At 47.4% G+C, this 26,334-nt stretch overlaps 6 protein-coding genes across 6 annotated transcripts; 2 read left to right on the forward strand and 4 right to left on the reverse strand.

The window, feature by feature from the left end:
• Nucleotides 1–7,163: 7,163 nt before the first annotated feature.
• B0T23DRAFT_365413 (trafficking protein particle complex subunit 10) lies at nt 7,164–12,289 on the forward strand (the record flags this gene model as incomplete). Its single annotated transcript, XM_062836364.1, has 2 exons — nt 7,164–7,336; nt 7,476–12,289. The coding sequence occupies exons 1-2, from the start codon at nt 7,303–7,305 to the stop codon at nt 12,287–12,289; spliced, it is 4,848 nt and encodes a 1,615-aa protein (XP_062689233.1). The 5' UTR covers nt 7,164–7,302.
• Nucleotides 12,290–12,914: 625 nt separating this feature from the next.
• B0T23DRAFT_324674 (proteasome regulatory subunit C-terminal-domain-containing protein) lies at nt 12,915–14,708 on the reverse strand (the record flags this gene model as incomplete). The annotated part of the gene is made up of 3 exons (XM_062835445.1): nt 12,915–13,058; nt 13,126–14,447; nt 14,516–14,708. The coding sequence occupies 3 exons, from the start codon at nt 14,706–14,708 to the stop codon at nt 12,915–12,917; spliced, it is 1,659 nt and encodes a 552-aa protein (XP_062689234.1).
• Nucleotides 14,709–15,639: 931 nt separating this feature from the next.
• Nucleotides 15,640–19,120, reverse strand: B0T23DRAFT_388178 (uncharacterized protein). The gene is made up of 3 exons (XM_062837736.1): nt 19,009–19,120; nt 16,451–18,948; nt 15,640–16,313 (listed from the first exon to the last, which is right to left on the reverse strand). The coding sequence occupies exons 2-3, from the start codon at nt 18,722–18,724 to the stop codon at nt 16,056–16,058; spliced, it is 2,532 nt and encodes an 843-aa protein (XP_062689235.1). The 5' UTR covers nt 18,725–18,948; nt 19,009–19,120; the 3' UTR covers nt 15,640–16,055.
• Nucleotides 19,121–20,426: 1,306 nt separating this feature from the next.
• Nucleotides 20,427–21,242, reverse strand: B0T23DRAFT_432069 (uncharacterized protein; the record flags this gene model as incomplete). Its single annotated transcript, XM_062840354.1, has 1 exon — nt 20,427–21,242. One exon carries the CDS (start codon nt 21,240–21,242, stop codon nt 20,427–20,429), a length of 816 nt encoding a protein of 271 aa, XP_062689236.1.
• A 2,693-nt stretch (nt 21,243–23,935) lies between these two features.
• B0T23DRAFT_231440 (DASH complex subunit Spc34) lies at nt 23,936–25,049 on the forward strand. The gene is made up of 2 exons (XM_062833894.1): nt 23,936–24,184; nt 24,280–25,049. The coding sequence occupies exons 1-2, from the start codon at nt 24,120–24,122 to the stop codon at nt 24,974–24,976; spliced, it is 762 nt and encodes a 253-aa protein (XP_062689237.1). The 5' UTR covers nt 23,936–24,119; the 3' UTR covers nt 24,977–25,049.
• Nucleotides 25,050–25,121: 72 nt separating this feature from the next.
• Nucleotides 25,122–26,273, reverse strand: B0T23DRAFT_447790 (DSBA-like thioredoxin domain-containing protein; the record flags this gene model as incomplete). The annotated part of the gene is made up of 2 exons (XM_062841014.1): nt 25,844–26,273; nt 25,122–25,775 (listed from the first exon to the last, which is right to left on the reverse strand). The coding sequence occupies exons 1-2, from the start codon at nt 25,889–25,891 to the stop codon at nt 25,122–25,124; spliced, it is 702 nt and encodes a 233-aa protein (XP_062689238.1). The 5' UTR covers nt 25,892–26,273.
• Nucleotides 26,274–26,334: the final 61 nt, after the last annotated feature.

Raw genomic sequence — 26,334 nt, forward strand, 5'->3', positions numbered from 1 at the left:
TAATAATAAAGATAGTAAACCTATTTTAATGAAGATAGTAAAGTCCGTATAGGTCGTTAATAACCTGTTAGCCCGAATACTACTAGCTAACGACTTTATAAATACTAGATAGGGATATATTAACTACTCTATTAAAAACATCCGATTCAAATTAATAGAAGATTTTAATCTACTATTTATTATCGACTACTAATATATCCCCTATATACGAAAGGTTACTACCGTTAAAAAAATTACTTTATTACCTGGCTAATAAATTTACCTACCGGTAAATTATAAACCCCTACCCAAAGGAAGGAGCTTTATATTTAATAATAAATACCCGCTGGCGGCGAATGCTATTATTAATACAAAAATACTAATAATCATTTTAATAAAAAATAATACGGAAAGAACCGTTACTATTAATAAAAAATTTAATATTAGATTAATTATTAAAAATAGCGAAAGTATTTTCTTCCGGGTATTATAGGATGGTGTTTAGAAAGTAGCAATACTAGACTAAACCTTAATCGCCACCTACGATTACTCCGATAAAAACAGCCGAAGGGTCCGCAATACTATCTAAAGATTATTAGCGGCTCTAATTAACGGGGAATTTGAACTCACCACCCTCACCCAAACAATCGCCTTAGGATCGGATCCTACATTAACTACAAGTATCTTCTATATTGATAATTTTATATAATAAGAAAAAGCCCGCGACTAGGCTATAGCCTTCCCTAATATTTAAATCCTAAAAGTGGGCGCCGACGAGAAAAAACCGTATATCCCCAAAAAATATTCTATACTAGGGATTCGTATAAACGGCGACGTTCCTAATAAGATTTTTAAGTAGGGAGTCTACGTATATAACGGCTATATTAAGGAGTAATTAAAGGAATTTATAGACCTGATTTATAAATACGAAGATATATAGGAAGAAGGTTGAATAGTAGAAGTTAAGGAGGAAGATATAATAAAAGTGCTATTGGTAGAAGGATGGTAGAATTAAAAGATTAGTACTAGAATGTATCTACTAAGTAGGAAGGACTAAGTAGTAATAAATAAAGTTTTTGATAAACTTTATACTTAAGGTAAAATGAGGTAGTATAAGGAAATAACACTATTTACCTACTTAATATTCGTAATTTGAAGAACCGTAAAAGATAAAGTAAAGGGACAGCCAATTATCGACTTGCGCGCCCTAAATAGAATTACGGTCCTAAATAATTACCCGCTCCCCCTTTAGTTAAAAATTATCGTACAATTGCGAAGCAAGAGATATATCACTATTATCGATATAGTAGTGTTTTTCTACTAATTTAGGGTGTAGCCTGCTTATTGTAATCGATTGACCCTTATTAGCCACCGGGGCTTAGAAACGCTAACTGTCGCGTTTATAGAATTCCGAAATTCCTTAGCCTATATTCAATACTTTATAGACCGGCTCCTTACTCTATATAAAGCCTATTGCTAGACTTTTATTAACAATATTATTATTATATTAGATACGTTTAAAGATTATTTAAAATACTTCAACGCAATCTTTAACCTATTTACATCTAAGGGTATTTTTATTTTACTAAAGAAGTTATACTTCGGCTACCCGAGTATCGAATTATTAGGCTTCAAAGTAAATACATTAAGCCTTACAATAACCGTTGAGCGTATAGTAACCTTAAAAAATCTAGCCTTCCCGGACTAACTTAAGGTACTAGAGTACTATATTGGGAATTTAAGCTTCCTCCGCTATTTAATTCTATACTACGCACAACTCTCAACACCCTTATAGGACCGCAAGGTTACCCTCCTTATTAAAAGAAGAGAGCTTAATAAAATTATAATAGGTAATACGAACAAACAAACTCATTATTACGTCTCTACAAAGTATAAGCCTATACCGGAAGAACGAGAATCGTTCCGAGCTCTTTAAGAAGCCTTATATAATACCGACGATGGAAAAAAGCCAAATATTCTTTATTATTACAATCCGGATAAGCAACTATTCCTTTAAATCGATAGTTCTATCGAAAGGGGATTTAGTGTAATAGCCTTTTACTTAAAAGACGGATATAAATAGCATCTAGGTACGTAGATTCCCGCAAGTTAGGTACTGCTAATTATATTCCTAAGTAAGTGTTTTACTAAGGTAGAGATTCGTTACGGGCCATCTAAATTAGAGGTGGCGTGCCTAGTGTGGGCAGTGCGTAGACTATATACAATAATTTATTTAGCTAATTAACTAGTGATCGTCCTTACTAATTATTTAGCGATTAAAGGTATTATTAAATAGACCAATTTATATATAACTTCTACCGACCGAGGTAATAGACGATTAATTAATACGTTTATCTACCTTTCCTAATATAATTTTCAGATCTTCTATATTTTAAATAAACTGAATTTTATATTAGATACCTTCAATTGCCTACGTGTTATAGGCGATAGTCCGAACTCCGACGGCGAACCTTCGTTAAATAATTTGTAAAAGGATAACGAAATATACCTAGCTATAGAAATTTCTCCTAACGACTAATTATTAAATATTATTAAAGTAAGGATATTAGACGAATTCTAGTAACAATTAATTAATAGATATAAAAGGAATAAAAAGTTTATTAAAGTCCTTAAAGATCTAGAGGGTTCTATTAAGGACGGAGGAGTAATTTCGTACGCCGGCTACCTATTTATTATTAATAATCAATTTATCTACTACAACCGTCCAAATGGATCGTAAACTCTAAATATCCCTTTCAATTACGTTAAAGAAATATTAAATGCTACCTACGACGAAAAATACTATTTCGGCAGATAATGTATAATATACGACTTTAAAAACCTAACTATTCCGTATAAAACCAGCCTAGTAAAGAAATACCTTAAATATTACCCCGAATACCAATTGAACTAAACTAGCAAAGATCTACCTAATAGAAGTTATTAGCCTATTCGACCCGAAAATGTATATTTATTACTTATAAGCGTTATTGCTATCGATTTTATTATAGGATTATTCGAAGTCTTAATAGTAGACTCCCTATAGAAAATAGAAGACTATAACTTCTTCGATACCTTAATAACTATTACTAATAAAGTAACCAAACGGACACTCCTCATTCCCGGCCATTCGTTATATACCGCCGAGGAGTAGAGTAGAATACTCACACAACAATTTATTATAGCGGACTAGGGTATACCCAAAAGCATTATCTCGGATCGGGACCGTAAGTTCACATCCGGGCTCTAGACCGGTATATGGATAGTATAGGGTACTAAACTCCTTATAATAACCGTCTACTACCCCCAAGCCGACGGACTTTTAGAACGTAAAAATTAGACCGTTAAAATAGCTATTCAATTTCATTATTTCCTCTTCCCAAATTTAGATTAGTACGAAATCTTGCTAACCCTATAATAGAATCTAAATAGCGCGCTTACGTAATTAGCCAATATGTCCCCGCATAAGTAACTATACGGCTTCAAACTTCCCGGACCGCTAGACACACTTATAGCAACCGAACACGATCCTAAAACCCTAGTAATTAAAGAATATTTGTGTTAGGACGCAATATTAACTATAGACTTCGCAGCAGCCGATATAAAACGACAATACAACGACTATTACCGCGATATCCAATTCAAGAAAGGCGATAAGGTATTCTTACGGCTTTACTACGGCTACTATTTACCTAGTAACCCTTCTAGAAAGCTATTACAATAACAATCCGGTCTATATACGGTATTGAATAAGGTAGGGAGATTAGCGTACCGATTGGACCTACCGAAGAATATGAAGATACACCCGGTTATCTCGGTCGTACACCTATCCTTCGCACTAGACGGTAAAGACGTGTTTAATTGCGATTTGTTATTACCGGGACCCGTAGAAGATTCCCAGTATAAAGACGAGTACAAAGTGGAGGTGATTTTGAAATATAAGGAAATTAAAGGAGTAATTAAATATTTAATTAAATAGATAGGATAGGGTTACTAGTACAATTACTAAATGACGGAGAAGAGTTTAAGCAATTGTCAAGACTTGTTGATGGTATATTGGGATCGGTAGGGAGGACGCCCCGGACAAAAGCGTAGTAAAGGACGCCCTAAAGGATCGGGTAATAAGAAGAGAAGATTCTAAATAGACTATTAAGGATAGTAACTTTTTCATTCGGGGAGCCGGGACTTAATACGGTCTATTTTTATATATATAGAGTATTATACTAAAAATAGCAATCGAGCCGTAGATGTAGGGCACCGGGACTGTACTACCGCCTCGGCTGCAGCACAGACCCAGGCGATAAGATAAGGAAAGTAGGTCGCCCAAATAGATTATATCAATCCATCTGTACGCGGCTTCTACTCTTCCTAATTCTTCCTTCTACATTACGCTTTACACAGGAATAATATCATTGCTTTTGCACATCAATTGCAGGGTTGTTCTTTAAAGCAGAAGCAGTCCATATCAAAAATATTTTTAATAATAATAAAAGTAATAATAATATTCTTCTTATCCTTACTTATATTCGTAATAGTAAAAAGAAAGTTACTATTTTTAAGGACGATCCTAAAAAGAAGAAAAGGAGGAATAACGCAACTAAGGTTATAATTGAAAGTATTAAAGCGCTAACTAAAGTAATAAAAGAAACCCCGCCTCCTTTTATCCTTATTATAAATTCCGTAGTCGGATTTAATATTTAATTTAATTATACTTTCGATTTCTTTTATAAGGAGTAGGAAAATAAAATTAATAATACTATTATTAAAATTGCATTTTAAGAATAGGAGGAGTTTAATAGAAAGGTATACTATTTTATAAAAATATTTAATAGAAAGAAGGAGGTATATTTTTATAAATTAAAAAAGAAGATTAATAAAAGTAATAATATAGTAATTAAAGGAGGAAATTTCTATTTAGAGACTAATATCTATTCTAATCTTATTAATCCTAAATTATAGTAAATTTAAAAATATATTTACTAATAGAATAAGCGGGAGGGAGCAGGAAGTAGGTCAAACCCCGGATTTTCATATTTTATCTCTTTAATGTATTTTCTCTATATTAAAACAAAACTACCCAAAAAAATCGTATATACATAAAAACTACACCGTTTTAATCGCGGAATCAAACCGAATCGATACATTATATTTATATTAATTTTAAAGTAGATTTACAGGAAATATAAATATTATAAATAATTTTGAGATTTTTTAATTCGGTGGGAGGGCGGGAGCTAAGACTATATTAAAATTAATTAATATAATAAATATTACTAGAAATTTTGAAATTCAAATATAGAATCGAATCTTTAAAAAAAATAGATTTTACACACTCTAACACTTTAGGGGTAATTTAGTAATTTGAATTTATAGTTCGATATATACAATTCTACTAAATTATAGTATTTTAGGGGGTAATTAGAACGGCTAGTACTAAATTACTATATTTACTCTTAAACCCTAATATTATAAATTAATTCGCTTCCTTTCCCCCCTTCTCTACCTTCAATTAGATTTAACCTTCTATATTATATCCTCCCTCTCTTTATAAACTTATTATAATAATTAATCTATATCCTTTTAGTAATACAATCGCAATACTATACTATATATCCCTTTACACCTCTATTTAACTCGTACTTAATAAAGTCGGTCCGTACTATATTATCCTTATTATATATAATCGGTTGGAAGCGCGCTACCTCATTTCTCATTACCTACTCCAAAGTTATACTACCCCGCGTCAATAAATTATCGAACTTATTAAATATATTATTATATTCGAGAAGTTAATTTAACAACGCTACTATAGTAAAAATAACCTTTACTTATATATCAATATTGAAATTAGGCGAATAGTAGTAGATTCGGAACGTACCCTTTAATCTACTAATTATTTTCTTAATAATAATATAGGTTTAATTATATTAAAAATTAAAGAACTCTTCCTTATTTACTAATCTAAATTCTACTTTCGCTATCTCTTAAAAATAATATTATATACTATAATATAGTACGAGTAATCGATAATTAGAGTTATACCCCGCGTTAGTTAGGTAGTACCAATTTTAAAGTATAATAAACCCGTAAGAGCCCTATTGAATAAAGGTACTATTTAATACCTTCTAATTATTTATTAACCCCTCCCAACCCGGTAATATATATAAAATATAACTATTAAAATTATATACGAATAATATATTAATTAAGTAACTACCCTTATAGTTGTACTATAATTTTATTATATTAATATCTAATTATACTTTAAAGTATAACCTATCGAATATTCCTAATACCTTACGAAAGTAGGGAAAGGTCTTCGGGTTACCTTTTATAATATTAGAAATCTAAAAAAGGGGAAGTCTAATTTTCTAATTCCTAAAAATAATACAAATATCAAATACCTTATAGAAGGCTCTATCTACTAATAAATATAAATATATACTATTATTATATACCTTTACAAACGAACCTTCTAATTAAATTAGGATTATAGTTAAGTAGGTATCCCGCTATACGGAAAATAAAACCCTAACTAATTACAAAAAGGAAAATTAATACCTTCTTATAGGAGGATAAATATCTATCCGATAATAGTCTAGCGTAATAATACAATTATTCAACTAGTATATAGAACATCCGCGGCCCTATACGGATTAGGTTTCTAAAATGCCCGATATAACTATAGAATAGCTCCTTCGTAGTATAAAGACCTCGCTAGCCATATATATTGATTAGTCTAGGGGGTTATTAGGGTACGAGAGTATTTAAGAGAACTATAATAAGCATAATCAGAGCCTTACAATGAAATTATAATCGACGGTAGCGAGGTTCGAGAGCGGTAGAAGGCATAGTAATGAATGGAGGTTGAAATGTAGTATCGCTGAGGGTTATCACGTAATCGAAAAAATCGGATTTTTAATTACTAAAGTTCATTTTCGGACCTCTCGAGGACTAAAAATAAACTAGAGTATTTATAGTCAAATACACGGATTTAATTGGCTATTTGGGGGTTGTAGGTCAGGCAATTTACGGGAATAGATTTTGCAGCAATTTACTAGCAAATCCGTTACTAGTCGTTTCGTACACAACCCAGTAAAAACGACCAGTAACGTTTACTGGAGGCATTTACTAGTGTATCGGACACCCCCTTACAGTACCGACATGGCTTTGTAACTTCAACAAAACAAATACATAGGCAGTGAACGAACTGAGTGCTTCCAAGACGACGACGACGCCGCCTTTGCGACCACCCAACAACCTCTCAAGATAACACCCCGAGTGTCATGCCATAGATCTCGCCCCACGACGGAGCTGTCCAGTATGGAACAGCCCTTCTCGTCCTCCAAGGTCACAGGTTCGAAGCTCCCCTCCCAGACTGACACCATCCATCTCTTCTTCCTGTCCTCCTGTCGTGGTCACGACCAATGCTTCTCGGCGCATTCCATACACACCAATAGAGAAGCACTGCTGACTTGCATGTCCAACGTCCACAGTCGAGTACTTCGATCCCCACGATGTCTACAAGCTCCTTTCGCCGGGCCTAATTCCCCGACTGCCCCTTCGGGACCTCAACTGGCAGTCTCACGCAGGCCCCGTGCGATCCATCAACACACTCCACGTCGAACTTGTTCCCGCCGACCAAGCTGGCACCGTCGATCGGTCTTCGGTTCTCTCGCCCACCCCCGATAGCAAAGCCCCAGGCCGTGGCCGTGGGGAAAGCACCGCTAGCAGCCGCGACGATGGCTTCTCAACAGCACCCATTGGCGGTGGTCGTGGTACCCCTACTGATAATGCCGGCCCTCCAGGCGCGATTCGTCACTCCGGGCCTGGAATCACCAAAGAACGACGACACCAGATCCCCGGCTTACGACGCACTCCCTACCTCAAGATTCTGTTCGTGAGGTGCGACGACAACGATGCATACAAGTCGACGACAAGATCCGAGATCCGCGAATGGATCAAGGCAAACACTCACTCGTTGACTCCGGGAAAAACGGCGAGCAATGCTGAAAACCACGACGCCTTTGAATGGTTGATCGTTCACGTTGTCATACCCAACACTGTCGCCGCCACCCAGCCGCGATCAAGCGGGAGCAAAGCGGCCGACTCGAGTTCCGAAAAGACTTCAGCTCTCAAGTGGCGGACTGGGTCCAGCACTCTGTTGGAGAAGCTACGCAATGACTTCAACGGTACAGGCAAGGGTGCCGTTGACCGCGTGAGGCAGATCCGCATTGGCATCAATGACGTCCCCTACGATCTCCTTCCGCGCGTTGTTCCCGCCGTGCCAACTGGCTACCAGGAGACAGAGCAGGACAGCGAAAATGCCTGGCAGGACTTGATTGGAAAGATCAAGGAGCTGATTCTATCGAGTTTCGACATCCGTGTCACCCAATATGAGGAGGACATAAAAGACAAAGATGCCCAAAGGGGTCTGCCTGGCTGGAACTTCTGCACCTTCTTCATCTTGAAGGAAGGATTGGCTCGAGGTTTCGAAAGCGTCGGCCTTGTAGAGGATGCCCTGGTTGGCTATGACGAGCTGAGCATTGGCCTAGACGCTATCATCAAGGAGCAAGCCATTTCTGGCTCGGCTGAAGCTCACGGTGGAGCTCTGCTCGACTATACTGAAGAACTCAAGATTCTTGCTGAGCAAGCTGCAAGCCAGATCTTTTCAGGAAGTATGGAGTTCGAAGATGAGGAGACAGTTGATCTTCAGACGAGCAAGCGGGTGAAAGATACGGATCCCTTTGGCGCTATTCCCATCAGTTCAACCAAGAAACCATATCGCGAACTGATTCTTGCCAACAACATTTCGCTCTTCGACTTCCGATGCTACATTTTCTCCCGGCAGGTTGCCCTCCTTTTGCGTCTGGGCAACGCCTGGTCAACGAGAGAGGAACTCCTTGCTAAACTCAAGGAACAACAAGACATGGCTCCCCGCGGCGTTGCACCCAGGGCACCACCGCCAAAACAGGCATCAGATGAATCCGAAAACCTCTCACAGCTTGCCGAGATCTGCAGGAGGACATTGGAGTTTGTTCCTGCAGTCTCCATGCTCATCCGCAAGGACATTCTAGCCGCCTTGGGACTGGTGAAGGGAGGCGTCGGGGCTGGTGATGATTTTCAGAAAATTGACCCAGTACTGGCCGAGGTCATTGACAATATCGTTGCCTCATTCGCCTTTTCCGTTGCGCAGCAAATCCTTGCCCAGACTTCCACCAAGTCTTTGCAAATCCCTGCCCCCATGCTGGCCACCTCTGGTGACAGCGAACACAAGTCCGCGATCCCGGAACCAAAAACCATGATGCATCCTGCGCGGTCGTCGTCCATCCCCTTGCGCCAATCTATACAACGTCCTCCGCCCAGTCCTGTTGGCTTTCCAGGGCCTGGTCGTAAAGACAGCGTTGGCGAGTATGGCATGGCTCAGTTCCTTAAGACGGGGCTCGAAGAGTTGGCTGCGACAAGAGCTGAGCTGTACACGCTGTCTCGAAACGTTCTCGAAGAATGTGGTAAAAGACGCGGCTGGACTAACGGTTGGGCCGCAGTACCCATTGTAGGAGAGAGTACCGACTTGCAAGAGATTAGCCTTGACGACGAGCCCTCGTCAGAAGCGAAACCCTCAACTGAGGTCGGTTCTGACCTACAGGCCTCGGTAGCTGGTGTAGGCAACGAGTTGCTACGTACTGCACTGGACAACAAGGATGATTTCTATCGACTGTACGAGACGTTAACCGACAAGGCGATGCGTCACTACTCTGTCGCCAAGTATGACCATTCAGTCCAGGCCACCAAGGCCGACCTCGCGGTCCTCAAATTCCATCTTTCCGAGTACAAGGAGGCCGAATATTACTTCTACAATACGATCCCGTTCTTTGGGGGGTGTTCGTGGAGTCTGCTCGAGCTGTCCATGCTCGTCATGTATGCCAGGTGTTTGAAGGAGCTGGGTAGACAAGAAGACTACGTCACCAAGGCCCTTCGTCAGCTCTTGACAAAGGCTGCAGCAGCTGAGCGAGATAGGCTACAGCAAAAGTCAAAGATCCGTATTGGCAATGGGGCAGGCGCACAGTACCCAGAAAATTCGGCGATATCTGGCTTCCTCGCCGATATGCTGACAGTTTCGGCAACACTAGAGAAAGAGGTCAAGATACCATTGACCAACTTCTTTGGTGAAGTTGAGCTTGACGGACCGCCAACCTATGACGATGATCAAGATAGTTTCTCGCTCTCGCTGAAGCTTAGGAGTCTTCTCGTTGACGAGTTTGATGCAGAGTCTGTCTGCCTTCGCATATCCAGTCCCGGGTTTGGCGGCAACAAGGAGATTTGGGTGCAGGCCAAAGGCCCCGTGACAATCAAGCCTGGTCGAAACAAGGTTCCACTACAAAGCTACATGTTGATGCCAGGGAACTATGAGGTTGACCAGATCCGCATCAAGAGCAGCAATATCTTGCTGCACTTTGAACGTGAGCTTGGACAAGTGGTGGAGAAACCATTCCCTGTCCTGCAGAACCCTGTGGTAACGCTTTACCAACGCACGAGCTCGCTTGACGTCCGCCTCTCCAGCAGCAAGGATATCCGCCTAGACACAAACAACATGTTGGAGGTCGAGGTCATGACTGGCTGGAACGACATTACGAGTGCTGAGGTGAAGATCAAGTCGGCAACGGGAGGCTTGCGGCTCCTAATGGGGGATGCTGTAATCCTTGATGAGTCGGCAGCCAAGTCAAAGAAAGCCGAGGGTGGAACGTTTACGTTTGGCGCTATCACAAGAGACAGCTCCGTCAAGATCAGTTTCCCTTTTAAGATGGAGCAGGATGTACTCCACGTTGCTGTCAAGGTTGAAGTAACATACTCAACCGATAAGGGAACCTTTACGTTCTTCAAGACCTCTTCGGTCTCCATTGCTCTTGCATTAGGCGTCAACGTCCAGGACGTGTTTAAGCACAAGGCGCTTTTCTCCCGGTTCACCGTCTCCACTGCTAGTCCCAGTCCCTTGAGGCTGTACAAGAGCGAGCTTATTCCCTCGGAACTCTTCGAGTCACATTACGGAATACCACCAAGCGACCCAGTCGCCATCTTCCCCAAGCAACCGGCCAGTCTGCTGTACAAGATCACCAAGAAACCTGGGGTGACTATTGGCCCTAACACAAAGAAGACTCTTTACCTGAAGCTCTGGTACAGCGTCTTACAAGACGAGATCGAGGATCTACTCGACAAGACCCTCACCAAAGACCTCGCAGACACACCCCTTCGGCAGTACTCCAAGCTGATCGTCTACAAAGTCCTCGCCTGGAGCCAAAAGCGGCTAACGGCGTACGAACTCGAGAAATGCACTCTGCTCGGCGAGCTCTCCACCTCTTTTCTATCCGACGTCAACTGGGCAACCCAATTCCCCGGCATCGGGCCCACCTCCAGTTCCTCTCTGAAAGGCGAAGACAGCCACCAAATCGCTGCCCAACTAGCCGCCTTCCTCCGGTCCTGGCTCCTCGCCAATCCCGTCCTCCCCTTATCCGTTCCCAATCACGACAGCTCCCTAATCAGCACCATCCTGATCCCCGTCGACATCCCTCCCATCACCATCGTCCACACCACCGACATTGTCTTCCAACAACCTCCCTTACCCATCAACTCCAACTCCACCTCTACCTCTCTTGACGATGTCCAAGGCCACCCAACCTTCATCATCAACCAACAACTCCCCGCCACCCTCCGGCTCAAATGGACGCGCATCTGGGACACCGTCTTCCCTGCCTCCCCTCAACGTTCCGAAGACCTCGAATTCAGCTACGAGATTAACGCTCCGCCTGACACTTGGTTAGTGGGCGGTCGACGAAAAGGGCACTTTGTTATTCCCGCTGCTACTACTAGCAACCCCACAGATCAAGACGGGGAAAAGAAAAGTAGTACTAGAGAAAGTTCAACCCCCCAAACAGAAGCCGATATTCCCCTCCTCTTGATCCCGCTCAGAGAGGGATACCTCCCTTATCCCAGCGTGGATATCAAGCAGGTCAAAGCTACTGCTGTTTCTGCTACTGCTTCTCATTCTTCTTCTTCTTCTTCTTCGACTTCTCCGACTAGAAACAACGAAGGGCAGCAGGCTGGTGGTGCAGTACAACAACCACAACCACAACCACAGCAGCCACAGGGACACTACGAAACAGATAATAAGAACCTCGGAGAGGTGGTGCAAGTCATTAGTGACCGGGCGAGGGTGACGCTGAGCTTGGACGCGAGCGGACCGGCGGGGGGACCGTTGGTGTTGGAGTGTGAGAGGGTGGGATTGGAGGGGGAAGGGGGGAGGGTTGTTGCTTAGTCTTGGGCTGGGCTGCTTAGTGGACTCAGTCAGTCAGTCGGAATGTTGACTGACTTATGGAAGAGATGTGAAGTGGGTTTGTTTAGGGTAGCCAGTTTTTTGGGGGGTTTTTTTTTTTTCTCTTATTTTTTTCTTCTGTACTTTATGATATGATATGATGGCATCAACCTAGACTTTCAGTATAAACAGGTTTAAAATTATCCTGTTTTACCTATATGAGGATCAAAAGAAAAAGTCATGCATGAAATGGTGATGGGTGGTTGTGAATAGGTACGACATTGTATGCACGCGCAGGTCTCACAGATATAGGGGGCACGGGTGTTGTTGCACTGTTTTGGGACAATACGACCATAACGATACGTTTAAAAAGGACAAATGAGGCAGCAAGTGGTATACGGTTATAGCGTATTTTCTTTAGCATAAAAGGCTCTCTGTCTCTTTCTTCTCTCTTCTTCTTCTTCTTCTTCCTATTTCTTAGCCGGTGGTGGTAGCATGATTCCATAACAGATTACTAGATACAACAAGGATGATGATGATGATGACTCCCAAGACCAAATTATAGGTATTGGGCAGGGTCTATCTAGGTAGTTAGACTCGTATGTGTGTGTCTGTGTGTCTAAACTTCTTAAATGCCCTCAAAGTCACCACCGAGATCATCCTCATCCAGATCTCCCTCCTGTATCTCCTTGGCCAAATCACGCTCGCGCTCTCGTGCTTCCTGGGCATTCTTAAGCTCGAGACGGTGCTGGTTCATGGGGAAACGCATGGCCTGCAAAGAGAGAATCTGTCAGCAAAAAAAATAATCATTGATAACATCTGGGATTCAGACGACATACCTTGACACTCTCATCATGCAGAGCCAAGCAGGCGCGGATACGATCATGGAACGCCTCGGCCGGTTCGCTGGTGGCATACACGTCGCCCACCTCCTTGCTCTTCATGAAGCCGCGCTCCCTGTCGAGCGTGGCCTCGATGACGCCGTCCCTGATCGCCTTGGCCACAATGTACTCGGCACTCTCCTCGCTACCGAGGTGCAGGCGGATGCAAATGTCGCGGAGCGAAATGCGGCTGTAGCTCAGACTCATCATGCGGATGCCCGTCTTGATGACGTTTTGGCGCAGGCGCAGAATCAGGCTGTAGGTGCCGTCGCGGCGGAAGGTGTCGGCATGCTGGGCGATGGTGGTCTCGAAGTCCTCGAGGTTGCCGACGCGCACGGCGCGGACGAGCAGGAAGTACGGGTGGAGAGTGGCTTCCATGGTCAGCTGACGGAAGATGGCGCGGTCGGGGATGTCGCCCATGAGGAGCTCTACAACGAGCAGGAGCTTGGTCGCCGTCTGGCTGAAGCCAAGCGCGCAGGCGCTCGAGGGAGCCTTCCGTGTCGCCGCAGTGAGATGCTCATGGGCCTCGGTGTACCGTAGCTGGATAGCACGGACACGGCCGAGGTAGTACAGGAAACGCGCGACCTGGTTGTTGGCAGCGTTCTCGGGGAACTGCGTATGCTGCACCAGCAGATCGGCCTGGGAGATATGCGACGTGTGGAGGTAGTTCCGGAGCAGGAGGACAATGACGGAAGCCTGGGTGTCGATATCCTTTCGTAGCACGGCGGTTCGGAGAGCGGCGAGGAGGATGGGGCGGATCGACACAATCGGCGACTGGGGGGAAGGCGGGAGGGGAGCGAGCTGCTCGGCAAAGAGCGAGAAGTAAAAGTACACCTTGGCTGAGAGGCTGTCTAATGTGCGGCGGTTGAGGGACTGGATACGCTCGGAAAGGAAACGCGACAGGGCGAATCCGCGCTGGAACTGTTTGGTGTCGTAGAGGTGGACCTGCGCCAGAATGCCTAGGAAGATGTCGATCTCCGGAATAATCTCCTTGGGTTCCTTCTTGCCACCGTTCTTAGCTGGCGACTTGGATCCCGAGTCGATCTCCATCTCTGAGCTGCTGCCGAGAGTCACATTTGGCCGGTCGACAGCGAGCAGCAGGTGCTCGGCAACTTGAGTATTGGGTGAGGACGCGGAGAAGGTTTCTGAGACGACTTGTGCGAGGATGTCGGGCGTCAGGCGTTTCCGAATCGACGAGATGGATCGCAGTGCCCGTAGAGAGAATCTGGGATCGAACAGGGCAACAGCACGGTCTAGCAGCGCAAAGTTGCTCTTGATATCTGCGCAAGCGAGTGATGGTTAGTTCAGCTCGCAAAGATAAAAGCTGGGGATTGGCAAGGTATCGTACCGCTGATGGTTTGGGCGACGGGGTCGACCTGGGCCTCAACCTCGCCGGCCTTGGTGTCGTCTTCCATGGCAATGTCACCATCGGCGTCGTTGGGAGGTTGCGCAGAGTTCTGCTTGTTCTTGGGAGGGGGGACAACGACGGTCATTTCGTCCTCGCCTTGCTTTCCCGACTTCTTGGTATCCTTGTCCGTCATGTCGAGATCCTTTCCACCCCAATAGCTTCCGTGCTCAAGTGGTTCCTTATCTAGAGCGGTTCCGGGTTATAGGATGGCTGGGCTAGAGCTCGTGGTTGCTGCCTTGGTAACAGCCCGATGGTCGATGGGAAACGGGGTGATGATGTGGTGGGGGGTTGACGGTTGCGTTGGCGCGGTGGGTGATGTTGGAGTGCTGTGGTGCGGTGATGATGACGCCGTTTTGGTGGGCAACCTAATCGTGCAGAGGTATGAGTTTGAGTTGCTTGGGGCGATCTCGCGAAGCGCGCCCTTCTTGCAAGCCTGGAGCAAGCACCTTTAGCAGCAGCAGCTGGCAGAGTCGCAGTGGATCTAGCTCTAGGCGGGGAATGGAGCACTAGAAGAAGTACCTATGGGGGTGACCTCGTCGTCGGCGTTGTTAAGCGAGGGCCAAGGGCAAACTGCTTCGTCGTCGTTGACGATATTATGATAACTACCTAGGTAATTCAATCCAAGCTGTGTACTCGGAGTTTGGTGCAGGAAAGGAAAGTTCGAGCTTCACAGACCGGGCTGGTTTGCTTGATGGGAGTTGTTGAACTGATTGAAAGTGCCGGCCACGGTTGGTCGCCAAACGGACACGGGCCATACATGGAAGAGCGGACGACAACCAACTGAAGGGCCCCCCTGTGCAGTGAGTGCTATGGTGGCCTTCAGACAAGCTCCAGAAGAGCTTCACACATCTAAGCATTATGATTGGCCAGATTGTCTTGAATGGGTCCACTGCGGCTCGTCACTGACGTTGTTGATGTGCTGCCTGTCGACGACGTTCCAGGCAGGCTCGAGGCAGGGTACTTAGGTACTTAGGTACGTACACCTTACATTATAGTACTACAACTGAAGTGTAGGGTAGACAACATCCCAACGACCAACGTAGACTTTCACAACCGAGTTGGTCTTGGGAGACATGGCTCCTATTTTAGGCCGGTGTTGACAACCGTCGCCTATACAACGTCTAGTCTTCGCTTTTTGTCTGTATTCCCATGATGGCATTTTCACGGGGTTGACTAATGCATATGCCTCCTGAACCCTGCATCATCTGGCATATCACGTCAAATCTTTACTTGCTAGCCACTCATTGAATTTGGAGCTTGTTTCTGTAACCCACAAAGGATTGATGCTTCAACCTAAGCCATATTATGGGTAGCTCATGCCAGGGATAAACATACAAGTATCCCGAGATGAATGTATTTCCTCCGTCTCATCCAGTACGCCACCCTTTTCCATTTCCCACCTCAAAAGAATTACCACATCCATCGATGCAAACAAGCGATACCCGAAACCTCTGTTCATTCTGGTCTGAATACCCTTCCATTAAAGATCCCCCTTGCCAGGCATGACCTTGGCGGCCTGTACCGCGCTCATCTTGGTGATCCACTGAGCATTGGGCTGCACCTTGCGAACCGTCCTGAGCTCGTCACTAGAGTAGCCAGGGATACGGATGTTGTAGGTACGCTCCAAAACAAGCTGGATATCGCGGATTTCAAGAACCTTGGATCCTCTCTCTTTCGCATTGCGGGACGCCGCGTGGAGCACACTCTCTGTAAAGCTATCGGCGAGACCAAGGACGGACTAAAAAGGAATGCCACGTTAGCTGATTGTGTGGTGACAAGTTTGTGAGTTTGCTTAAGGGGGTTAAAGAATGACCGCGGACTTCCGCAAAAAGAAGAAGCAAAAACAGAGGATTGTTCAGATTGCAAACAACGTACCTCCTCAACCTCAGGTGTCAAGAGATTTCCGTCTTGGCCCTCAGCCGTGCCACCGCACACCTGTCGGACCAGCTCGTCCAGCTTCTTCTTGTTCAAAACCCTCTCACCCTCGCCCTCAAGCTGATACGCCGGGGTCTTCTGCAAGACGGGCTGATTCATGACGCCGACACCGGCTGTGCCACCGCTCAGAGTCGGGCGACCAGGCGGGCCTGCAACGGGCGTGGGAATCTGTGTCGCCTTTTCCGGGAGCGTCTTGGCGATGGGAAACTTGGAGGCCTGAATGGTCTGGGGCATAGCGTTGGGGTGAGCGTGGGGATGTCCTTGCGTTGAGCCCGCCGCGCTGCCTGGAGCAGTGGTGGGTGTGCCGACCGGCGCAGGTATGTTAGTAGCGGGAATGGAACCGGCACGTTGCTGTCCAGCGAGGTTCATAGCCGCCGCGTGCGAGAGCGGCTGGTTGGGTGTCCGCTGCGGAGTCTGATGTCGCTGTGAGATTTGAGTGGGCGTTCCAGTTGCTTGTACCCCAACCATGCCAGAAGGAATCGCCGTGTTGATGGGTGCAGGTGTAGGAGTGGGCTGCGAGCCAGGCTCGGTTTTGATATGGTTCTGGGCTGGCTGCTGCTGTTGCTGTTGTTGCGGGATAGCAGCCTGGGTGGCCGGAGTTTGGGTGGCGGGTGCCAGATGTGGCTGCGCTTGTGGCTGCCCTTGAGGTTGTCCCTGTGGTTGAATGGGTGTTTGCGATGGTTGTTGTGGTTGTTGTTGTTGTTGTTGCTGCGGCTGTTGCTGGGGCTGTTGTGGTTGCTGTTGTTGATGTTGCATCTGTTGATGCTGCTGCAACTGATTGGCAGTGATTTGAGGCGAATGAGTGGGCGCAGGGGATTGTTGCACTCCTTGTTGTGGAGGCATTCCGCCCACACCCGCCATCTGTCCAGCGTTTTTGGCTGCTTGGATGGCGGCGTTCATGGCGGCTGTGGATGGTGCCATTCCAGCACCCAAGGCTTGCCCTTGACCTTGAACCTGTGTTGGTCCTTGCTGAGGGGCCGCTTGAGGTTGTTGGCCTTGTTGTTGCGGTCGTGCTTGGTTCTGCATCGGGGTGGTGTTCGCCGCAATCGGGACGGCCTTGTTACCAGACCCCGGCATTGCAATCGTCAGCGGGGTGTTATGAGGAGGCTTCACTATTGTCTGACGAAGTTGGTTGCAATAGTTCTTTGCGTCATTGAACGACTTCTCTGCTATCGCTTTGCGGTTCAGCAAATTCTGTTGCTCCTCAGGCGTAAAAGGCTTCTGGTTGTTTCTCCGTTCTTCCATGAGGCTCAAGAGATTTACCAGTGTCGTGTTGCTGCTGTTGAGAGTCAGAAACGCCCTCATGTACTTGTTCCTGGTTTCAGATTCCCATTTCTTGTGTTCCTGGGCGGGTATGGTTGGAGGTATATTGAATTGCAGTGCCGTGACATGCTGGAGGACAACCTGGGGGATGGCAGGCTTGTTTGGCTGTCCCGCTGCTGTAGCAGGCTGTCCAGGACGGGCAACGCCTGCGGTGTTCTGGGGTGTGCCAGGAGCAATCTGCGACGGTATCGGCGATTGCTGAACATTACCGAGCTGGGGAGTTTGTCCACCTTGTTGTGGCAGTTGCTGCTGGCCCTGTTGCTGCTGCATTTGTGGCTGTTGTTGCGGTTGTTGCTGCTGAACTGGTGGTTTGGCCTGGCCTTGGTGATGGGGCGGTTGCTGTTGTTGTTGTTGTTGTTGTGGTTGTTGTTGCTGTTGAAGCTGGTGTTGCTGTACTTGGCCGGGCTGTTGTTGGCCAGGCTGTTGTTGCTGTTGTTGTGGTGGCTGTTGTTGTTGTTGTTGCGTCTGTCCCTGAGGTTGTCCCTGAGGTTGTCCTTGGGGCTGTACTTGTTGATTGTGCTGCTGCTGCTGCTGCTGCTGGTGCTGCTGTTGTTGCTGCTGTTTTTGTCGCATCTGCTGCATTTGCTGCAGGTAGCGCTGCTGTTCCTGCTTCTTCTGGTTCAACTTGTCTTGCAACATCTTGCTGAACTGCTCGATGCTACGCCTAGCCCCGAGCTTCTCCGCCGATCCTTCGGGCGATTCCTCAAAAGTCTTCCAGAATGTGGCCAATCCGTTTTCGTAGCTAGTTTTCTCCTCGGCGGTCAGGAACGCGATATTTCGCATGTACTCGGGCCGCAAGAGTGCCGGTTGTCTGGGAGCAGCACCGGGAGGTTGAGTGTTTGGCTGCGCCGGCCCTTGGCCGGGCTGGCCTTGACCGGGCATTTGATTCATTATGGTTGCTTTGTCCACCGAAGTCTGGTGTCCCGAGTTCGTTCAGGCCGTGATCGCACAATCGAGAATGTTGGGCAGAGGACCGACGACAGAGCCTCGACGTTGCTGCGTAGGCGTGTGGTGTGGGGGCGAATGTCGATGGCAAGATGGAAAGTTGCAAATATATAGGTACGTTTGCGTGGCTCCGTCGATGTAGTAGAAGGTACGTTATTTAACTAACAGCCCTGCGCAGCTCAGCAATCAGCAGGTGTTTGCAATGGAATACGTGCCCGGGGCCTTGGTACCTTGACACGAGCTGCTGGAGAATAGGATGCCTCTATTGATCGTGGCTTTGGAGTTTTGATGGAAGATCACGGGAAGAAATTGTTGGTGGTTGGACTTCGATCCGAACTGAAGTTGTTCTTTGGATGAATTGCATGCTCAATCGGCTCTGCCACTACTTATCCACTGCACTGACCTGCCCTTGGGGAATGTGGCTTGAACGCAGGCATTCATGCTCTGTTGAGCGCGCAGCGCGACGTGTTCATTGGCTGAGCCACAATTTCTACGGCATCTTCCCCGCAGTCAGTGTAACAAGGATGTGGCGCTCCTCTCTAGTTGATAGTACCAAATGGCATCAAAGAGCTAGGTGTATAGTACTCAGCTTAGTTGCAATGTTGAGTCGGACATAACTGCTAGTTGTTTATTCTGAAGAGTTGGTCAAGTTATCAAGTGTGACTCCTATTCGGTTATTGGAAGATCATCATTTTGGGCCGTTGTATCCTCCAAGCGTTAAGTGAACGCTCATCCCACTCTGTCTTCAACTTCACCATCATGGTCAATCAGTCTTCCCCATCACGTCGCCTGACCACTCTGTGAGACTCGTTTGTGATTTTTGTTTAAAAGGGTTGTTATCCGGCATGTCAGTTGACTTTATATTCCTCTAGCCCATATGAAATGACATTAGCTGACCAAATCAGATCGTGCGCTGTTTAGGGAATCTTGTAGAGATGGTAAGAAATGGTAGATTGCAAGTTGAACCATACTAGAACAGAGGGCCATAACATATGCCTCTTTGCTTTGACTATGATGTATATGAACCAGAGTTGATATCCTTGATACCCCGAATGCCAAGCCAGTCTGTAACAGCGACAAAAAGACAACGCTTAGATGTTCCAAGTACAATACCACTCCCCTCGTAGCCGCCCAAATCCCTAGCTCATCACACTTGGTTGCCTAAACATGCCATCAAACTCAACAAACGCTGATTCATTTCCTCTGTGCAATCCCAGTATGCAGCCATAAGCTCCTTTGGACGCCATAAGAAACAACTCTTTAGTCGTAAAGGTCTCCGTACACCAAAGTAAATCGCCATCTTCGAAACCACGCCGAGTTGTAAAATGCAAAGCCGTTGCGCTGAGTGAAGTTGATCATTTGTCCTTGTCCGTTTTGTACTGAGTGCTCATGGGAAACCGAGGAGCCCCAAACTTGGCCTCCTATTCTTTTTTGATTTGGTGTATTATCTTCATGGTCATCATCATCACTCGTGTCTATACGGGTATCCATAACTGCCAAGTGCTTCTCTCTATATCATGTTCATTAGTTCGTTGTTGTCATCTAGTCGTCAAAGCAGTCTTCAGTTGATGCATGTCGTGAGGTGTTGTGACTGAGAACCGCTGTCTGTCCAAGCCCACAAATAAGAATTCTGTCGTTGCTCCATCGATCAAGGCGAATCAATCTCCATAACACATTCGTAGTGGGGATGTTCCCTAGACCGCATCGAGTGATCACCGAGAATCTCCTCATTGCTCGAATCTGGCTCCTCGATCTCGTCGATCCTCGGCGGCGGCAGCGGATCCGAGACTTGCACGCTGCTGCGGCGGCGGTCACCGACTCTCCGGTAGATACGGCGTGCGCCGGAGGACCCAAAATCATCCGCACTGAAGAACCGTTTGCAGTCTCTAGGGTCATCGCGGTCTGAGTCGCTTCCGATGCTCTCGCTGAAGGTTCGCTTGCCAATGCTGCCCGACGTCATCCGCTTGCGTCTCCGCTCCTCTCGCTGCCGCCTCAGGATCTCGCGGTGCTCGGCCTCTTCCATGTCGGTCGAGTCTGAATCGTCACTGCAGTTCAGTTGTCCGAGGTTGTACATGACGCTTTCATCAACCTCTCGATGACGTCGGGACCGAGACCGGCTTCGTTCCGATTCGGCGTACTCAATGGCATCCGGGTAGATTACTGGAACACCGACATTGTCATTATCATTATCGCTGCCGTCGCTCATCTCCTCAATAATGAGGTTGGGATTGGTCACAATGCGTCCCGGGCGAGCTGATGGTGGGAACGCCGATTGTGACGGCGACGGCGACGGCTGCATGGATCGCGGAAGACTATGTGGACCCGGATCGTCGTCTGAATCAGAGGAAGTTGCCGAGGAGGTGGTACGAGACTGTGGTGAAAGCTGATCGGGGTCTATTGCTCGGGCAAAACTGAAGCTTGGGCCGTAGAGGCCGTCTGGCCGGAGCACGGCGATGGACGGCATTGGTGGAGGGGAAAACTGTGGCGGCATTGGCCCGTGCCAAGGACTGCCCTTCCGGCTCGAGCCCGGGGACAATGGTGGGGACGAAGGTGCCGCACCCTGGGGTATGACTTTGATATTAGGATTTGACGGCCACATGGTAGGCTCGGCAGGTTGATGCTGGTGAAGTTTGGTGAATTGTTTGCTGTTGCTATCTTTTACAAAAATTTAAAAGAAAGTGACGAGCCCGGATTTGGTTGAAAGTGGTTCGCCGTAGCTGTGGGGTATGATTGCCGCTATGACGATACCGCCCCGGTGGTAAAAGATCTTGGACGCCGGGGTGAACAAGTGGTACACAAGTAGAAAGAGTATACACTGCACTAAGTGAAAGTTGGGTCAGTGTGTTAAAACCCAAAGAAGAAACCTCCGACTAGGAGACTGAAATGGCCTTTGGCTGCTGGTCATGATAGTGCTGTCGGATGTAAATTGAATCCAAGCTTCACCACGGGGGTGGCGAGGATGCAAAGTCCAATGGAAATAGCGACCAGTAGAGGACGGATGCTGTTTGGTGTGAAGAAAGGATGATGGGGAGATATACCATGTATGTCTCAATGGAAATCTCGTTTTTGCCCGTTCCCAGAGCTGCGGGAGGATGGCAAGGTAATGCCTGCGGTTGGCCTGTTTCCAACGGGGACGGGAGCCGTAGCCTATGGGAAGATGCCGACAAACATTGCCCACGGTGTATGTAAGCTGGGATCGGCTATCTCGAAAGCTTATCCTGAAAAGGCGCGGGAGAACCGCAGGGTGAACAACGACACTATACCGAGAAGTGTTATCTCCCGAGCGGCTTTTATGGTGGGAAAAGAGAAAATAGGTCTGCCACTCTGGATATGTGTGGACTGCAACGCAACTTGCTCACCATTCAATTACGGGCTCCATTTTCCAGGGACAGTACCACGCTTTTGATGAGCTCTTGAAAGTCAGCATATAACATCTGGGGATTGTGTTACGAGCGAGAAAACCCGCAACATATGCTCGTCTACCACCACTCGGCTCGGCGTCCCGGTACAAGACAAGTGCTATCGGGGAGGATAGCGGCCACTTGGGCAGCAATGCTCCGGGTACCCCTGACTCTTCCCCAGATTCTGTACCGAATGAGTCCATGTCGGGATTGTGAAACAAATGCAGACGAGAAACATCAATGGCAGGTAGGGCCGACTGTCGGCGGAGAGAGGAAGTGTTAGATACCTTGGACAAAGAAGAAAACCCCCCTTTCTCTCGTATCTAGTTCGTAGCTAATGCCGTGCCCGGCTGGTAGAGCAATGTCTTAACTTGGGTACTGCATCCACTTGTCAGTCGTGTCAAGCGTCTATACGCAAAGGCGCAAGAAAGCGTAATTCAGGGACCAGGGCATTATGTGATAGATAACATGGCCAGCGCAGTTGCCTCCAGGGGTTCTCGCGGGTGAGTGAGCGAGTTGAGCAGATGAACAAGGGAGATTACGGAACGAATCCTGGTGAGGAGTGGTTGACACAAGACAGAAACTGCGTACCTACAGCAGTATGTACGTAGGTTACATGGCCAATGAGGGCGACAAATTGGTGTAGCGGATGCATCACAAGGCAGAGGCAGCACCGTACGCGCAGGAATGTATATACATCCGGCACAGACGACATGAAAGTCGCATGGAAGTTCAGGAGCAGAAAGGGCGGGGAGGAAGATGCGGCCGACAAGTGGATTGTGGGGTTGTGTGCTGTGGGAGTGGTGAACTTCTGTGTTTGAGGCTTGAGGTTGCATCACAGATCGTGGATTCCACCGATGCGTGCCCACGCCCGTTGAGCATTGACAAGCACGCATTGGCGCATTCAGATTGGGGCGAAACTGGGCCATTTCACACCTTGATGAGGACTCACTTGAGCAAACATTTGGGATCGAATACATAAGGTAGACTGGGACAATACCGGGAGGTGTGATGTGTACTGTAATGCCATGGGATGACAGAGGAAGGCAAGTGGTGATAGTCAAAGGAAACGGATGAAGTTCCCGTTCCCGTTCCCGCCGCGCTCACCGGGGGCGCAACACGTGGAAAGGAAGACTACCTCTACGCTCGGCAGCTCGCACCTGGCAGTCCGCTGCTGCACAATACACCGCCGAATGTCATTGTCCACTTTGATTGTCAGCTGCGAGACTCAGAAGTCGGACACGGTCAACGTGAAACGACGGAGGACGGGGATGCCGGCCGTCCATTCGGAAATCGGAAAGGCTGGCGGGTGCCCCTGGATGCTGAGTGTACCAGCACGGCAGGTGGGGTTGGGTCTTTTGATGGGGTCTGCCGGTTTCGTTCCGGGCTCTTCATCCCAGACTCACCGGGTTATGATTCCAGAGAATGTGATAGGTGGGACTGACAGTGCTTTGAATTGGGTAAAAGGTCTTGGAGGAGATTCAGATCAAAGTTTGGACGAGTAAATGGGATATTTACAATGAGGATGAGTGCGAGAACCAAGTGAACAAATCAACTCTCTGAAAGTATAGAGTACTTTGCATACACGCGTTCCTAGGCGCGGCCAGTAGGTAGCCGGTTCTTAAGACAGTGTAGAGCTGTACCTAGTGTAGAAGCTTTCCAACCCTGGCCCACATGCCTGGCTGGAATGCGGGGGTGGGGCTGTTTGTTTACACTCGGTGCACCAAGTCCCGACTACAGTAACCTACAGGACATCACCCGACTGGCGACAGCTTCACTTAGTTTGGTCCCTCCAACCCCACAACAAACGACGTTGCAAGAGAAACAAATACACGACATATTTAAATCGCCTAGACGGTCGCACATTATCACATCCATACAACCTCCTCACAATTATTAGAACGAACATTCCACACGTGGCGCGTCGCAATTCTTTCACCATGTCGCTCCTCCTGGCGCACTTGGAGCAAATCTCCACCTCATGCGAAAGCATCGACAGCCTTCCGTAGGTCACTTCCACAAAGTCTTGATGGCATTTTGCTCATCATATCGCGTCTTGATTCTCTAACAACCAGCCCATCCTTCGGGCATAATCACTAGTTTCCCCCCTCCCAAAATCTTTACCAACGCCCTCCTCTCGAACCACGACATTACGTCCTTGATTCGCGACACCGAAGCCCACGAGCGAGCCCTCTTCTCCGTCCCTCCCCCTCCCCCAAAAGCCACTACCCAGGCGCCCGATCCACCAAAACCCGCGAACCGACGACAAACCATCTTCAACGTTGCCGGCGGCGAGGTCACCACAGGCCCACCAGCCAAGTCAACGCGCAGCAGCGGCCCGACGCGCCGTAACACAGCCGTGGCCGCCGTCTTGGGCGGAGATCTTCACGCACAAATAACGCGACGCAACCCTGCCGGAAGTGGAGGCGGCGAACTCGACATCGAAGTGCTACTGCGCGGTGCCGAGAAGCTCTGTACGGTATACCCCTTGCCTGGCGCGCTGGAGAGGATACCGGCTCAGCGGCGAAAGAACGAACAGTTGATGAACACGCTGGCGTACTACGAGACCAGGGTGGCAGAGCAACAAGAGGCTTTGGACAGGTTGAACCTGGACCGTTATGCGGAAGAGGAGGAAGAAGAGGCGGGCAGAGAGAGCGCGGCTGCTGCCGACGTCATGACGGAGGAAGATCTGAGGAGGGAAGAGGAGGAGATACGCGAACTGGATCGAAGAAGGAGGGAGTTGCAAGCGAGGTTGCGAGCGACGGAGCGCGATCTCAATGGATTGATGGAGTTTTGAGCGCAGTATCTGTTCAAGAGTGTCCGATACACGCAAAAAGCTACCAAGGTTATTCGAACTACGACGAAAAGAAGACTTTGCGATACCAAATTTTCGGCTGTCATATATCATTACCCAGGGTTTGTCTTGACCAGCCACTAAATTCTCAACAACTCGGCCCATCAGATGGTCTTTCGCTAACATCCGAAGTAGCAGCCTTGACACGCAGGAATTCTTGGACAAATGTCTCGGGATCCTGCGCCCCGCTGAGTTCTGACCGTCCGTTGATGGTAAAGTTGGGAACTCCATGGATTCCCTTCCTTTGCGCCTCTGCAACCTCACGATCGACCTCCTCGCCACCTCTATCACTGGCCAGCCAGCTCTCGACTTCCGCTCCATCCAAGCCCGCGCGCTTGCCAGCAGCAATCAGCATGTCATTCGACGACACATGGCCATCTTCTTCATGGTGCAACTGAAACAGGGCCGCAGCAGTCTTGTTCTCAATCTCGTTGGACTTGGTTTTCGCCAGCTGAATCAACCGATGCGCATTGCGGGTGTTGCCGATCCTGCCGTTCAACGAAAACTTGATGCCTTCGCCTTCGCCAATAGCCTTGAGGCGCGCGTGGACCATGGCGAGGCGTTCGGGGCTGCCCAACTTCTTGCCGAGATAGGCCTTGGGGTCGATACCGCCCGTTTTGGGCAGCGAAGGATCGAGGTAGAAGGGGTGCCAGGTCACGGTGAAGGTGTCGTTTGCGCCGCCTGGGATGACGTCCTTGTAGAGCTTGATGGCGCGCTCGAGACGGGCTTTACCGACGTAGCACTGGAAATTTGTTTTAGTGTAAGTGATGCACGTTTGATGGACGATGAAGCCAAGGTAGCCAGCCATACCCAAGGGCAGATGATGTCGGAGACTACTTTGATCTGAAAGTGTGTCATGTTGTTGGCTGGGAGAGCGAGTTGTCGTATTACAGAGGCTCGATGTTGAAGTCGGAGGATTATTGTTGGCGATTATTTCAACTCGTGGGCCTCGAGGTTATGATATACTACTCAAAGAACATGTCGTGCTACCCCCTCACCCTTCCCGAAATTTGGAAGCTGGAGGGGTTGTAAAGAGGCGAGAAATACAAGGGGCTGCTTATAAATCGACCTCGGCTTGGAATGCCTTCGTCCCAAGCAATCTCTCCAGTCGATGGGATTCCACAAGTTATGAGACCATCTTGAATAAATGAACAACACATTGTCTCTCATGATATCGTCTTCATGTACCACACACCCTCAACTTAGCCTTAAAGAGAGTTTGGGCAAAATCCTATCTGCTTCTAAAAGCGGGGGCGTCCCAGCCGAAAGAAATCCGGGGAATGACATCGTGGCGTTTCGGT

This window comes from Neurospora hispaniola, assembly GCF_033458365.1.
Source record: "Neurospora hispaniola strain FGSC 10403 chromosome Unknown B0T23scaffold_8, whole genome shotgun sequence".
NCBI classification, from domain to species: domain Eukaryota; kingdom Fungi; phylum Ascomycota; class Sordariomycetes; order Sordariales; family Sordariaceae; genus Neurospora; species Neurospora hispaniola.